The sequence below is a fragment of the Mustelus asterias genome, chromosome 15 (genome assembly GCF_964213995.1).
Source record: "Mustelus asterias chromosome 15, sMusAst1.hap1.1, whole genome shotgun sequence".
Taxonomy (NCBI): Eukaryota; Metazoa; Chordata; class Chondrichthyes; order Carcharhiniformes; family Triakidae; genus Mustelus; species Mustelus asterias.
In genome coordinates this window covers 18,554,385-18,568,745 of record NC_135815.1, presented here as the reverse complement: position 1 = coordinate 18,568,745, position 14,361 = coordinate 18,554,385, and the positions used below count along the sequence as shown (strand labels likewise).

Here is a 14,361-nt window from a genome sequence, read left to right as displayed (position 1 = left end):
GCGACTCGGGGATTTTCACAGTAACTTCGTTGCAGTGTAAGCCTACTTATGACACTAATAAAAATAAGATGCAGTTTGTCATTTTCTCCAATTGAAGTGACATTTACATTCTTCACTTAATTGCAGATTGTATCCTGGAGCAAGGAGTATTTATTCAGTTGATTGAAAAAGAAATCTAATGAATGCAGGTTTTTCCATATAAAAATTCAGTTTGCTGATGGTTATTTGGGCAACTATTACAGTGAAGAAGTGTCCCACGCAAACCTCTTTCCCTTTCAGGTGACCACTCGACTGTTTTGTCATTTCTATTTTTACCCCACATTTCGAACAGGGCTGAAGTGATGCCTTCCATCTCCTTTAATTGATGAGAAGGAGAGGACACAGCAATAGGGATAATTTTAGGTTTCCTGCTTCAATGACTGATCATTGTTTTTTTTTTCCAGAACCTTTAATCATCTCTGCAATATCCCTGGCCTTGTTACAATTCTGCAAGAGATTGATACTCGGTATCAAGTTTCTTCTTTGCTTCACTACTTTCTACCCACTCTGATCCATTGCACTATCACAGGTATTGTTCTGATGATTTTCTTTTTAATACATTTGCTTTTGCATATCATTCTGGGTGTGACAACATTTAAGAAGCATTTAGATGAGCACTTGAAACACGATAGCATACAAGGTTATGGACCAAGTGCTGAAAAATGGGATTAGAATAGATAGTTGCTTGATGGCTTGCGCAGACATGATGGGCCAAAGGGTCTCTCTCTATGCTGCATGACTCTGAGTAGAGAACAATATGTCCCTGAGACATTAATGCACTTAAACAATTTTCTTTTGCTAAATCTATTGAATTATTTTGTAGCTCTGGCTGTGAATTTGAAAATATTTACCCTTGAATTAAATGAAAGGCTTCACACAGCATCCTAACACGACAATCAAATGTCTCAAAAGCATTTCACATTTTAAGTTATTTCAAAGTGCAATGGTCATTATGCAGGTAGACATGACAGTCATTTGTGCACAGTGAGATACTGCCAGCAAGAATGCGATGAATCATAGAATCCTACAGTGCAGAAGGAGGCCCATCGAGTCTGCATCGACCACAATCCCACCCAAGCCCTATCCCCATAACCCCATGAATTTACCCTAGCTAGTCCCCCTGACACTAAGGGGCAATTAATCATGGTCAATCCACCTAGCCTGCACGTCTTCAGACTGTGGGAGGAAACCGGAGCATCTGGAGGAAACCCACGCAGACACAGGGAGAACGTGCAAACAGACAGTGATCCAAGCCGGGAATTGGACCCATGTCCCTGGCGCTGTGAGGCAGCAGTGCTAACCACTATGCCACCATGCTGCCCCATGAAGTAGCTTGTTAATCTTTTTTGGGGTGGTGGTTGAGGAAGAATGTTGCCTAGGATGCTGAGAGAATTCACTGACCTTCAAGTAGTGTCAGAGGAATAATATGCGCCAGCAAAGGCAAAAAGCCTCCACAAAATACATCATCTGTATGACAACATTTCAACCATGCAGCAGCCCCATACTCCTGCAGTGAAATGTCAGCTTATATCCTTGCTTTGGGACTTGAAATCATAGCCTCCTGAGTGTACTTAAGTTTATCCAAAATTGGTGGCCATGCCCTTTGCTGCCTCAGCTCAAGCTCTGGAATTCCCTCCCTAAAACACTCTGCTTCTCTATCAAGGCATTCCTTAAAATGTACCTCATTGATCAAAGATTCTTAATTTCTCCTCTTAAAAACTAAATAAAGAATGTCAAACTGATTTAATTTAATCCCCTGGCCTGATTCTTTTCCCCTGCTAATGGAGGTGAAAGGATAGTGTTCTTAATTAATTTTAGCATTTTGTTTCATCAGCTCTGTTTTCCTTTGTAACAGTCACTGATGTAAACTGTTGTGTGACTCATCTACATTTCTTTATCTCCTCAGGTGAAATGGCTGAAGAGCAGGAAGAAACCTCCGGTTGCCAAACCCACATTCAATTGCTGGAAGCCATACTTCAGAACATTATGCTGGGGAGCAACTTGGACCAAGTTGTAGCCAAGTAAACATCATTTGCCGTGTCCTTCTGTATATACAATCACATTTCTTGTGCTGGCCAGTTACATCATCAGTCCTGTTAGCCAAGATTTTTCTGTAAAGTTTTACTCCTCCTGAAAACTGTCCGAGACGCTGCCGCTTTTACCATTCCCCACTTGCCTCACGATATACAGAAACATAAAATTTATAACGTTCATGCATCCGAGAATTCCGAAAAAGAAATCTTGAACTCCACATTTCATTTTCTGGTCACTAGTTGGCTCTGTCCGCTGGCTGCTCATGCATGGGGTCCAGCGGACATTGCGGTCTTTAGAAACTGCCTTGGTCGCTTGACACCAAGCCTCTCTCCACACCTGTTCGCTTTACACGAAGCCTCCCTCGCTCCGTTCCCCAATATCACTTTCTACTCCAACTTTGTACCTTGTGCTTCACCATTTTCTCAATTTCCTCCATTCAACCTTGATGCACACACTGACCTGTGCTTTTCAAGCCTAACACTTTATTAAAATAACTACTGAACCATATCGTGCAAGATTAGAGCGCATGGGATTGGGGAAGTGTATTGAGATGGATAGAAAACTGGTTGGCAGAGAGGAAACAAAGAGTAGGAATTAATGGGTCCTCCTGAAATTGACAGGTAGTAACTGGTGGGGTGCCACAGGGATCGGTGCTGGGACCCCAGTTATTCACAATATACATTAATTATTTGGATGAAGGAACAAAATGTAACATCTCAAAGTTTGCAGATGATACCAAGTTGGGTGGGAGGGTGAACTGTGACGAGGATTCAGAGATCCTTCGGCATGACCTGGACAGGTTGGGTGAGTGGGCAAATTGATGGGAGATGCAGCATAATTTGTATAAATGTGGTTATTCACTTTGGAAGCAAAAACAAGAAGGCAGATTACCAGCTGAATGGCTGTAAATTGGGAGAGGGCAGTGTGCAGCAGGACCTGGGTATCCTTGTGCACCAGTCGCTGAAGGTAAGCATGCAGGTGCAGCAGGCGGTAAAGAAGGCAAATGGTATGTTGACCTTCATTGCGAGAGGTTTCGAGTACAGGAGCAGAGATGTGTTGCAATTAAACAGGGCCTTGGTGAGGCCACACCTAGAATACTGTGAGCAGTTTTGGTCTCCTTTTCTGAACGATGTTTTTGCTTTCAAAGGAGTGCAGTGAAGGTTTACCAGGCTGACTCTGGGGATGGCGGGACTGATGTATGAGGAGAGATTGACTAGGTTAGGATTGTTTTTGCTGGAGTTCAGACAAATGAGGGGGGGGGATCTCATAGAGACTTATAAAATTCTAACAGGACTAGACAGGGTAGATGCAGGGAGGATGTTCCCGATGGTGAGGGTGTCCAAAACCAGGAGTCACAGTCTGAGGATTCGGATAGACCATTTAGGTCGGAGATGAGGAGACATTTCTTCACCCAAAGAGTGGTGAGCCTGTGGAATTCATTACCACCGGAAGTAGTTGATACCAAAACATTGAATGTATTCAAGATGCGGCTGGATATAGCACTTGAAGCGAATGGGATCAAAGGTTATGGGGAGAAAGTAGGATTAGGCTATTGAGTTGGATGATCAGCCATTTTCGTGATGAATGGCGGAGCAGGCTCGAAGGGCCGAATGGCCTCCTCCTGCTCCTATCTTCTTTGTTTCTATGTTGATGTTTTTAATTTAAAACAAAATCCCAATGTCATTACTTCTGCTTTGGGAGTTGCATGTAATTTTGTCCAAGTAAAGCTATTTTAAAGTTAAAAAAGAAATCTGTGAAGGAAAGTTAATAATTATACTGAGTATAAATGTAAACTGAAGATTGCAGGCTGAATATTAGAGGGAAATCTTTGAAGTTGACATGGCAAACTAATTAGGCGATTCTTGGATTATTCTGTTTTGTACTTTATTAAATAAAGTTAGTGCACCATCGGAGAATAAAACCAAAATTGTTGTTCTGAGTTAGTAAGTGATCGATTACATGTGGCAAAATCTTAGGAGCAGATTTGCCATTTGATAAATTTGTTGAAAAATGTGCTATTGTAGCTGTTAATGGTGTCTTCTACAAGGGCCTACAGCCTGGAATCTTTTGTTGTGATTTATATTGATAAATATCTGGCTGTAGTTCAGTAGGGATTTACTACTGTGCTTCATTTATCTTTATTATTGTATTCAGTCATGCTACATCTGATTTTCTTCTGTATCCTAGTGTGCTGCTTGAGGAGTACATTTCCTATTCGACAAATAGTACCAACCCAGACAGTCTCTCTGCGTTAAATCAGAAAATTATGGCCGTGGTCAGACTTGTGGAAACAAAGTAAGCAGAGGAAGGAAATCCTATTTTGAATGTGGCATGTTGACTGCGCAGGTTGGCACGCAAACCAACAATGAGTTCTTGCTCTCAGTTGTTTCGCTTCAGGAGGACACAAAATTGAATCCAATTGCTTTACCCGCAAGCCAGATAGAGGGTCACTCCAGAGTCTTTTTAAAGTTTATTTATTAGGCTTACATTAACACTGCGATGAAGTTACTGTGAAAATCCCCTAGTCACCGCACTCCGGCGCCTGGTCGGGTACTCGGAGGGAGAATCTAGTATGGCCAATGCACCTAACCAGCACGCCTATCAGACTGTGGGAGGAAACCAGAGCACCAAGAGGAAAACCACGCAGACACGGAGAGAACGTGCAGACTCCGCACAGACAGTGACCCAAGCCGGGAATCGAACCTGGGTCCCTGGCGCTGTGAGGCAGCAGTACCAACCAGTGTGCCACCATGCCGCCCTGTTGATGTTCTTGTTGTTGCATTGGTGTCTAGCAGTAGATTACCTGCTTGCACTCCTGTTAACTGGGATGAAAAATATGTGGAGAAAAAGAAGGGTTTACTCCTGTAGAACTAAACGGCTTTTTGAGTTTTAAGGCAGTTGCTTTGTGAGAGCAATTAAATATGTTGGTGTGAAAACAAAATGCAATCTTTTAGACCTAACGTACATTTTTCCCAATCTATCTCGTTGTCTTTTTCTGTTATTCCTATTTAAAGACTTGCCTTTCTATTTTTGTGAAGGTATCCTAATGCTTATGATTTAGCCCTGGAAGAACAATTGAAAAAGCCAAAAAGCCAGAGAGAACAAGATATCTTTCATCAGTTTATTTCTCTGTCTTTGAACAGTGTCAAGCATCAGGTAATGTAGACTTTAAAGCTCGGGATTCAGCAAAAAATTTTAAAGAAAAAAATGACTGCAATAAATTTCATTATTCAGCTGTCTGTTGCACAATTAAATATACTACTGTGGGGTTAGTTTTTTCTAAAAGTTGCCCTTCCTGGGAAGCTGTTTAAAAAATAAAATGGTATTTGGTGTGTTGTATAAATTTAATGAACTGCTATTCTCTAAAACATTCCATGATGAATGTTTAATTCCCACCACTTGCATCACAGAAGCTGTAGCGCTACCATTTTTAAAATAAAAATATGTTTGAAATTAATGCAAGGTGCATTGGGTAACTCTTAATCATTAGAAAACGGTGTATTTAAAGTACCATAAGCAATACATGGGCAACCGACTAATATGTGCTAAGAAAATTGCAGTTGAAAGGTACTGTGGGTTTGAGCAGTTATTTTATCTCTTTTTTATGTGTCCCAGTCCATCACTGATGGAGGGAAATATTTCTTACCCATCTAATTCTCTCATCCATGCAGAATGCACACAATATCCCAGCACAAATTGGCACTAAATTGATCATTTTACCTCAAAACACCTTGTAGGCAATTAGATGTAGGAATTTAGAGCTTAAACTAATACACTTGGGAGTGTGTGGTTGGGTTGGAATAGATCTACAGTGTTGGAACAGAGTAGGGGGAGCTTTATTCTTCAGGTAGTTCACTTTGTACCTGACCTGGGACTGCTTAATGTTGTAACTAGATGATACTTAAACTCCAGATGCGTTAGCTTGCATATCCTGCTTCTTGCTCGCATCCTCAGTGTTTTATCGAGACTCGTTATGGCTCATTCTTTCCCAGGACTTCAAAATTATGGAACTCATTATTCTCGTTTATAATCTCCTTAATTTTACTGTCCCAATTTTGGAATCACCCAACCACTGCAGCCCGCTTTTAATAGCACTCTTCTCAATCTAATTGACGCCCTGCATTCTAGTTCTCCATCCTTGGGTAACAACCTAACTTCTGAGTTAGAAGGCTGTGTTTTGAATCCACACTTTCAGACAGAGTTGGGCGCTAATGTTGGGGCGGATTCTCCGACCTCACCTGCAGCTGGATTTCTCCAGTCCCGCTGCAGTGAACAAAATTTTGGCTAAGCGCCAAATTCTCTGTTCTCACTGACTGCGGTGACGGGGCGTGAAGGTTGACTCAGCGTACTGCACTGTCAGAGCTACTGTCTGCCTTTTCAGGTGACTATAAAAGATCCCAAGCACTAATCCAGGAATTGAAAGAGATTCTCCCAGAGACCTGCTTAACATTTAACTCTTAGCCATTTATTTAATTGTTGCTTGTTGTATTATGCCTAGCGCAAATTAGCTACCGACTTTCCTTTCATTTCAACCTTGCTCGGGAAAACCTTCAAGCTTTCCCCGACATTTCATTACTATGGTACAGAAGTGCTGGATTGGTTGTTTCTGCTCTCATTGGAAAAAATAAATCAGGACTTGTACAGTTTTTATGGCCTAGTTCTTTTTTCTCTTGGGCCATCGAGAACAGGGGGGGAAACCAGGCTTAATTGTGGCCTTTGTATGTTTCTCTCAGCTTGGCCACAAGCACAGTAGCTGAGTAACTGCGAATTGGCAGGAGGTTAGGGAGGGGAGATCATTAGGAAAATTCCCTAGGGTTCTTACTCCAGATTGCTATCAAATGGCTGTCGCTGGAAGAACCCCAAACTGCTATCATTGGGCAAGGACAGAATCAGTTATAGAATGGTGCACTCCTGTGTGTGAGTAGCCTGTTGATACAGTGTTTGCAGTCACATGAATGAGGTCATTTGAGCTTGGGATCGGTGGAAGCATGTCCCAGAAAATAGCCGAAGCCTTCGTGGGGAGGGGGGGGGGAATTATAAGGTACATAGTTCAGAATTAACAACGTTTATTTTTCATTTTAGTTATTGGCAGATTCTAACACATCTTTGTTGCTGAGTCTAAATCACCCACAGTCTATGATCCGAATATTTGCGGTTGAACGCTTGAAGGAAATCATTAACACCTCACAGGTAATGCAAGGCTTAGTAATCAATTGATTTTTTTTATTGCACAATTCATCTTAAATCCGCAAGATTTTCTGTATTTCCTTTGGCATAGAGGCTATGCAAAGTAACCCTAATAGTTGCAATGAATGCCATGAAACCTTGAAATTATTTTTAATGTTGGGGTTTGCAATGTAATTAAATATACAGGATCTTACTCAGAAATTGTAACCATCTGAAGTGACTGCTGGATACAGGTCAGCGAAGCTAGTAATTTGGGCTGAGTCCAGACCCATTGCAGAGGCTTGTGAAATCCTTCCGCTCTCTTCAGTTTCAGCAGCCTTGATGTATGTGTTGAGCTACAAAATGAGGTCTTCTTTGAAAATAACCACTAAATAAAGTAAAGTTTATTTATTAGTCACAGGTAAGGCTTACATTAACACTGCAATGAAGCTACTGTGTAATTCTCCTAGTCGCCACACTCCGGTGCCTGTTCGGGTCAATGCACCTAACCAGCACATCTTTCAGACTGTGGGAAGAAACCGGAGCACCCGGAGGAAACCCACTCAGACACGGGGAGAACGGGCAGACTCCGCACAGACAGTGACCTGAGCCGGGAATCGAACCCGGGTCCCTGGAGCTGTGAGGCAGCAGTGCTAACTACTGTGCCACCGCAGTTGCAAATTATTACTATAGATTTGCCCAGGTAAAAGAATGTGTATGTATATATGCAGATAATATATATAAATATGACTTGACTGTTTAAATTAAATGGTTTAATTTAACTTTTTAAAAAAGACACTTTAAGTAATACAGCTTTAATAATTGCAAACCACACTCCCAAACTCCTGCAGCACTTTGATGTTGCACTAGTGCAAACCCAAGTGGTAAAAGTTTGTAAAATTCTACTGGGATTTCTTAAAAAACAAATTAATGGAATCTAATGTTGGATTTTATGATTGACTGTAACCTTTCAGGACAACAGCCTCAATTGTAGCACCAGGCATTTGAATTGTTGCAGCTATTGCAAATATCTCATTCCATAATTAATGTGCTTTAGAGGTATAACTTCTAGGTTGGAGATTAAAGTGTTACATGTAAGTGAAATGGGAAACCTGATTATGAACCCAGTAAGCAACACTAAAATGAATACAAATCAAATAAGGCCTGGGTTAATTTGAGTGTAAAGGTAACCTGCAGTTATCTTTTAAAGTCATCGTTGGAAGTGAAACAAAAGAAATTAAACAGTGAATGACCTATCTCTGGACCTGTTGGCAGAACCAGGGAATCTGGACAGTTATATTAGAGATGTAAATTATTCATATGGGTCATAGCTACGAAAGTTTGGTTCTGAAGTCACCTTCTACTCTCTTTCCACACCTAGTGGTGCACTAAGGCAGACTTTTGTTTCCATAGCTAGTAATTCCCAGAACAGGTCGCTAGTCTGTTGCCAGGGCTTTATAGCTTGAGGGACACCACTCCACATCAAAGGGTGGCTGACCAGGAGTCTCTCCTGCTCTTACCGCCAGCCATTGACATGTTTGGAAGGATTCGCAGGTTGACACACTTAACCTGTTTGACCGCATAATGAATGCACCTTCCTTAGCCATCAAGTCCTGGGATGGGGCTCTAACCCTTCTGGTTCAGAGGCTATCCACTGCACTATAAGGGTTCTGAAGTTAAAGGTAGTTAATTAACATTTCTGTTTGGGATTATCTCCAAGTATGCCATATTGCCATGGAGATGGTTGTGGTGGTTAGAAAGCTCTTTTGCTTTATTTATCTGGGTGTTTCTTGTAGAAGGCAGCTGCAGTTTTGGTCTGATGCAGTTTGCAGCTCATCTAGAGAGAGAGAAAGCTGCCAGCAGGGTCAGTTTGGAAGGCTGTGAAAGGTAGCTGTAAATCTGCCAGCAGCCAGAACAAGGAGTATAGAGGCCAGTAGGAATCAGAGGTGTTCCTCATCTAGAATCATTAATCGGGAAATTTCAAGTGGAGGCCCATGCTCAGATGTGGTTCAAATTCATCAAGAATTAAAATTGCCAGATCTGTCGAGTAAAACTAATGGAAGAGAACAGCAGTGGAAACCAGAGAGAAAGAACTCTGAAAGTCTAAGTGCCAGACTGAAAAACTGAGGAGAAACCAAAGTGGACTCCAAAGAGCTGTGGCATATCTTTGGGTTGTTCATGGAAGAAGTAGAGCTGAGTTTAACAAAAGTCTTTATCGAATATATGCTGTTAAATTAGTAGCACTGGCCATGTGTAATTTTTGATACATAAAAATGTGAAATCTTGTGGCATGGCTCTGCCATGTAATGGGGTGCTTGGATTTTACTTTAGACATTAATAGTCCCTACTGGGATCATAACACAATGCAACATATAATGTGTAGGGTCCATTCATTCCTTAGAATAGACGGAGACAGCACTAATACATTGAATTTCTTCTATTGAGCATAATTTAAAATTAACACATTACAGAGAGCGAATAAATTGGGACAGAGAGAGAGATAAAACCAAAAGCCAGTCCTGACATAGATTTGACCCAAACCTCACTGAACACATATGGCTATATACAGAATTATAACTTTTCCGTTATCTGTGTTATGAAATTGGTTGTTACAGGCTGTCTCTAACTTTCATAAGCAATTTGCAGCTGTGGCCATAGAAAACTTTGTTTATAAAAAAAAAACGTGGTTTTGACTTATGAAAAGGCCTGTTTCTGCTAACATTGTAATTTCAAAAAATGCAGTCAATTTTTCAAGCTAATCCCAGTATGCCTGCTGAGTTTAAAATGTGAACAAGTTAACTTTAAAAGCTTCGCATTTAAATGTAATTGTATAGGCAGAAACATCTTAAAATGAAGTCTTTGCATAAATGAAGCAAACCATACACAGGATTCACAACAATCATGGACACTGAAATATGATCACGCATGATCACACAATTAGGCATGTAGTGTAGTTTATTTACATAATTTATTTTGTTTCAAAGGAGGGATGCGATGATCTTTTTCTAAAGGAATCTATTTTGGAGCGGTTGAACGATGATAGCCTCGAGGTAGTTCTGGTCGCTATGCAAGCTCTGGAGGCGAGTTGAATATGTTTTTATAAAAAATATTATGCTGATTTCCCAATATAAAACTATGTAGGAAGCCTGGTCTTGTTTTTGGACGATCTAATATAATGTGAATTTCATCTAGAGAAGTTATTTAATCATGAAATAGATATTTTTATTTCATTATTACCTTGAATGGAAAAATGTTAAATATTTATACGTCACCTTTTTTTTGTCTACCTTTCAGTTTAGACAACTTGCTTTGTCACACCATCAGCATGCTTCAAATCATTTCACAAGCAGCATTATCTAACAAATATCTTTCTACTAGTGTAAACGTATCATATTTCAAGTGTCACAGTTTAATTTGTTGTGCATGTTTAGAGATAATCTTTTGAGCTAGAATCTAAAATTTACAAACAGCGGCAATTGTTCTCTGGCCCAACAATTTCTAAGCTGCTCCAATTTGCCTTTATAGACTACTTCTGTCAGGAAGGAGTCATTGGGCGGTGGCCTTAAGGGGAAGCACAGTTGTTCTTAGTAGCTGAACATCACAGTCATGCTCCAGACTGGAGGCTATCCACATACAATGCTATGGGAGACCCACCTGTTCTCACAAGTTGATGAGCATTGAATGTACAAGCATACATATGAACAAGGAGTAGGCCATTCAACCCCTTGAGCCTGCTGCGCCATTTAATAAGATCATGGTTGATCCCATGGTAACCTCAAATCTTCATCCCACCTATCTGATAACCCATCACCACCTTGTTTACCAAGAATTTAGCTACCTCTGTCTTAAAAATATTCAATGACTGCTTCCACCACCTTTTCGATAAGAGTTCCAAAGACACTCAATTCTGAGTGAAAAGATTTTGCACAGTGGCAGCTATAGGTAGATGCTGTCCTGTCTAACTTATGATGCTAATCTGTTGCTCAAGAAGGGCTAAATATTAATGCTAAATTTTCAATTTCATTCTGTTCCTTTTATAGGCCTTCTCTGGATCCCTTAGTCAAGAAGAGACAGTTTCTTGTCTTTTGTCACTGTTTCAAAGAGCAGATCTTTCTAGCAATGAGCATTGGTGGGTACATTTTTGACAACAGGACCAGACTGTACAAATATAACGTAGATAATTAAAATATGAAAAGCAGAGTCATGAAAGACTTTGGCAGGCATTTTCTCTATTCTCCCCACACTCTCCCCTTCAACCTATTCCCACCCTTTCCTAAATGATTACATTTCAACAGTTACTGGCTACCATCAAGTACATTGTCCAAGTGGCCATTCTTATACATTAGCTTAGACCAAAGACATCCAAACTATACCTGATCCTGTCCTCACAACTGCTACGTACTTTCCAACAAAAATCACAATATATCGACTATTGGCTGAAACATTCGCTGTATCTCGGCCTTCCACACCACTGGCTGTCCACTGCTGAACTAAACACAGCCAGCAGTCAAACGAAGGCATTTTTAATGCAAAAACAAAATGCTGCAGATGCTGGAAATGCGGAACAAAAACAAATTAGTGGAAATACTCAGGTCAGGCAACATCTGATGGAGAGAGAAAGAGTGCTGACATAATAAGTTTATTAGTCACAACTAGGCTTACATTAACACTGCAGTGAAGTTAGTGTGAAAAGCCCCTAGTCACCACATGCTGGCGCCTGTTTGGGTCAATGCATCTAACCAGCACGTCTTTCGGACTGTGGGAGAAAACCGGAGCACCCAGAAGAAACCGAAGCAGACACTGGGAGAACACGCAGACTCCACACAGACAGTGACCCAAGCCGTGAATCAAACCCTGGCGTTGTGAGGCAGCAGTGCTAACCACTGTGCCACCGTGCCATTTCAGGTCAATGGCTGATCAAAAGTCATTGGTCTAGAATGCTATGTCTTCCTCTCTCTCTCCACAGATGCTGCCTGACCGGGTGAATATTTTTTAAGGCTTTTCTGATCTGTATTTGTTGATGCTTTGTGTTATACTTGTACAAGATGAACTTCATAACTATATGTCGGCGATACAAACATATGGGAATTATTCAATTTGGGGGCCGAAAGAGTCACACCCTTTCATTCAGACACCATATAGCGTGGAGTAGTGCCTGCAGTGGATGAACAGGATGATTTCACAAAAAAATTATATGTTGCACAATACCACCACTCACTGGAAGAAGAAAACATTGCATCAATAATTATTGTTCGCTATAAAAACGTTGAGTGATGGGTGACAAAATTGTTTTATTGCAATTCTCTCGTGTGTGTGTGTGCACACATGCATTTAAAAATGTCTCCTCCACACGTTTGTGTGTTTGCTTTTCTTAAATATTTGCAGTATGTTATGTTTTCTATTATGCAATTGCTCCTAGGCATATTGTTCTGGAAGAGGCAGTTAAGTTTTTAAGCTCAGGAAAATTGTATCATGGGAACGAAAGACTGGTTAATCGGATCTGGATGGAACTCCTGCCATACATGGTCCTGACCAATCCAGCCAAAGAATCGGCTGAGCAGAAAATATCAATCTACATTGCTGATTCAGGTGTCTGCTCCATGACTCCGCTTTTCCACGGCTGGTCGACAGGTAAAAAGTGTTTACTTATGGCAATGCTGCTTATTTTGAGCATTTGATAACAGCATCTTCGGTTTGGTGTATGCTTAAAATATGGGATTATCATCTCCAAACTTTTGCATGGATTTTACACATTTGATCTGTGCGAGGGTAAGATTGAGAACGTGAGCATTTCGACTCGATCCTATCATTCAGCGGACAAAATTCCAATGCTCCCGAGAGGCAGCAATTTTTTTTGATTGGCTTTTAAAATTTTTAGGAAAAGAATTGCTGGAACTGAATATTGACCATTGTCAGGTATGCTCCTTTATGGTTGTTGACAACCCTGGCTTCATTCGTGGGAATACCGACTCTGCAATTGGCAGGAATCGTGTGCAAAGCGCCAGGACCCGGGTTCGATTCCCAGCTTGGGTCACTGTCTGTATGGAGTTTGCGCGGGTGATTTCCTCTGGGTGCTCCAGTTTCCTCCCACAGTCCGAAAAACATGCTTGTGAGATGGATTGGCCATGCTAAATTGCCCTTAGCGTCAGGAGGACTAGCTAGGGTAAAATGCATGGGGTTATGGGCATAGGGCCTGGGTGGGATTGTGGTCCATGCAGACTTGATGGGCTGAATGGCCTCCTCCTGCACTGTAGGATTCTAGATTCTATGAGAAAAGGTGTGACCTTCTGCCTGCAATGTCAATTAACCCAGGCTGCATTGTGTTCTCTTGATTTTTTTTATTTGTTTGTGGGTCATGGGCATCGCTGGCTGGCCAGCATTTATTGCCCATCCCTCGTTGCCCGATGGGAGTTGAGTGTCACCCACATTGCTGTGGCTCTGGAGTCACATGTAAGCCAGACCAGATAAGGACAGCAGATTTCCTTCCCTAAGCTTAAGCTTATTTATTAGTGTCACAAGTAGGCTTACATTAACACTGCAATGAAGTTACTATGAAAATCTCCTAGCTGCCACACTTTGGCGCCTGTTCGGGTACACTGAGGGAGAATTTAGCATGGCCAATGCACCTAACCAGCACATCTTTCGGACTGTGGGAGGAAACCAGAACACCCAGAGGAAACCGACGTAGACACGGGGAGAACGTGCAAACTCCACACAGACAGTCACCCAAACCAGGAATCAAACCCATGTCCCTGGCGCTGTGAGGCAGCAGTGCTAACCACTGTGCCACTATGCCGCGCTAAAGAACATGAGTGAACCTGATGGGTTTCTCTGACGATCAACAATGGTTTCATCAGTAGATCATAGAAATCATAGAAACCCTACAGTACAGAAAGAGGCCATTCGGCCCATCGAGTCTGCACAGGCCACAATCCCACCCAGGCCCTACCCCCAAATCCCTACATATTTTACCCGCTAATCCCTTTAATCTACACATCCCAGGGCACTAAGGGGCAATTTTAGCATGGCCAATCAACCTAACCTGCACATCTTTGGACTGTGGGAGGAAACCGGAGTACCCAGAGGAAACCCACGCAGACACAAGGAGAATGTGCAAACTCC

The 14,361-nt window shown here is 41.5% G+C and overlaps 1 protein-coding gene across 3 annotated transcripts in view; it reads left to right on the top strand.

The window, feature by feature from the left end:
- heatr1 (HEAT repeat containing 1) overlaps nt 1-14,361 on the top strand; it is a 78,185-nt gene that overhangs the window by 13,405 nt on the left and 50,419 nt on the right. For all 3 annotated transcript variants that reach the window (XM_078229598.1, XM_078229599.1, XM_078229597.1), the window contains exons 8-15: nt 444-568; nt 1,946-2,060; nt 4,261-4,368; nt 5,112-5,229; nt 7,156-7,263; nt 10,224-10,319; nt 11,280-11,368; nt 12,659-12,870. In XM_078229598.1, coding sequence (XP_078085724.1) covers nt 444-568; nt 1,946-2,060; nt 4,261-4,368; nt 5,112-5,229; nt 7,156-7,263; nt 10,224-10,319; nt 11,280-11,368; nt 12,659-12,870 — 971 coding nt within the window. The remainder of the gene's footprint in view (nt 1-443; nt 569-1,945; nt 2,061-4,260; nt 4,369-5,111; nt 5,230-7,155; nt 7,264-10,223; nt 10,320-11,279; nt 11,369-12,658; nt 12,871-14,361) is intronic.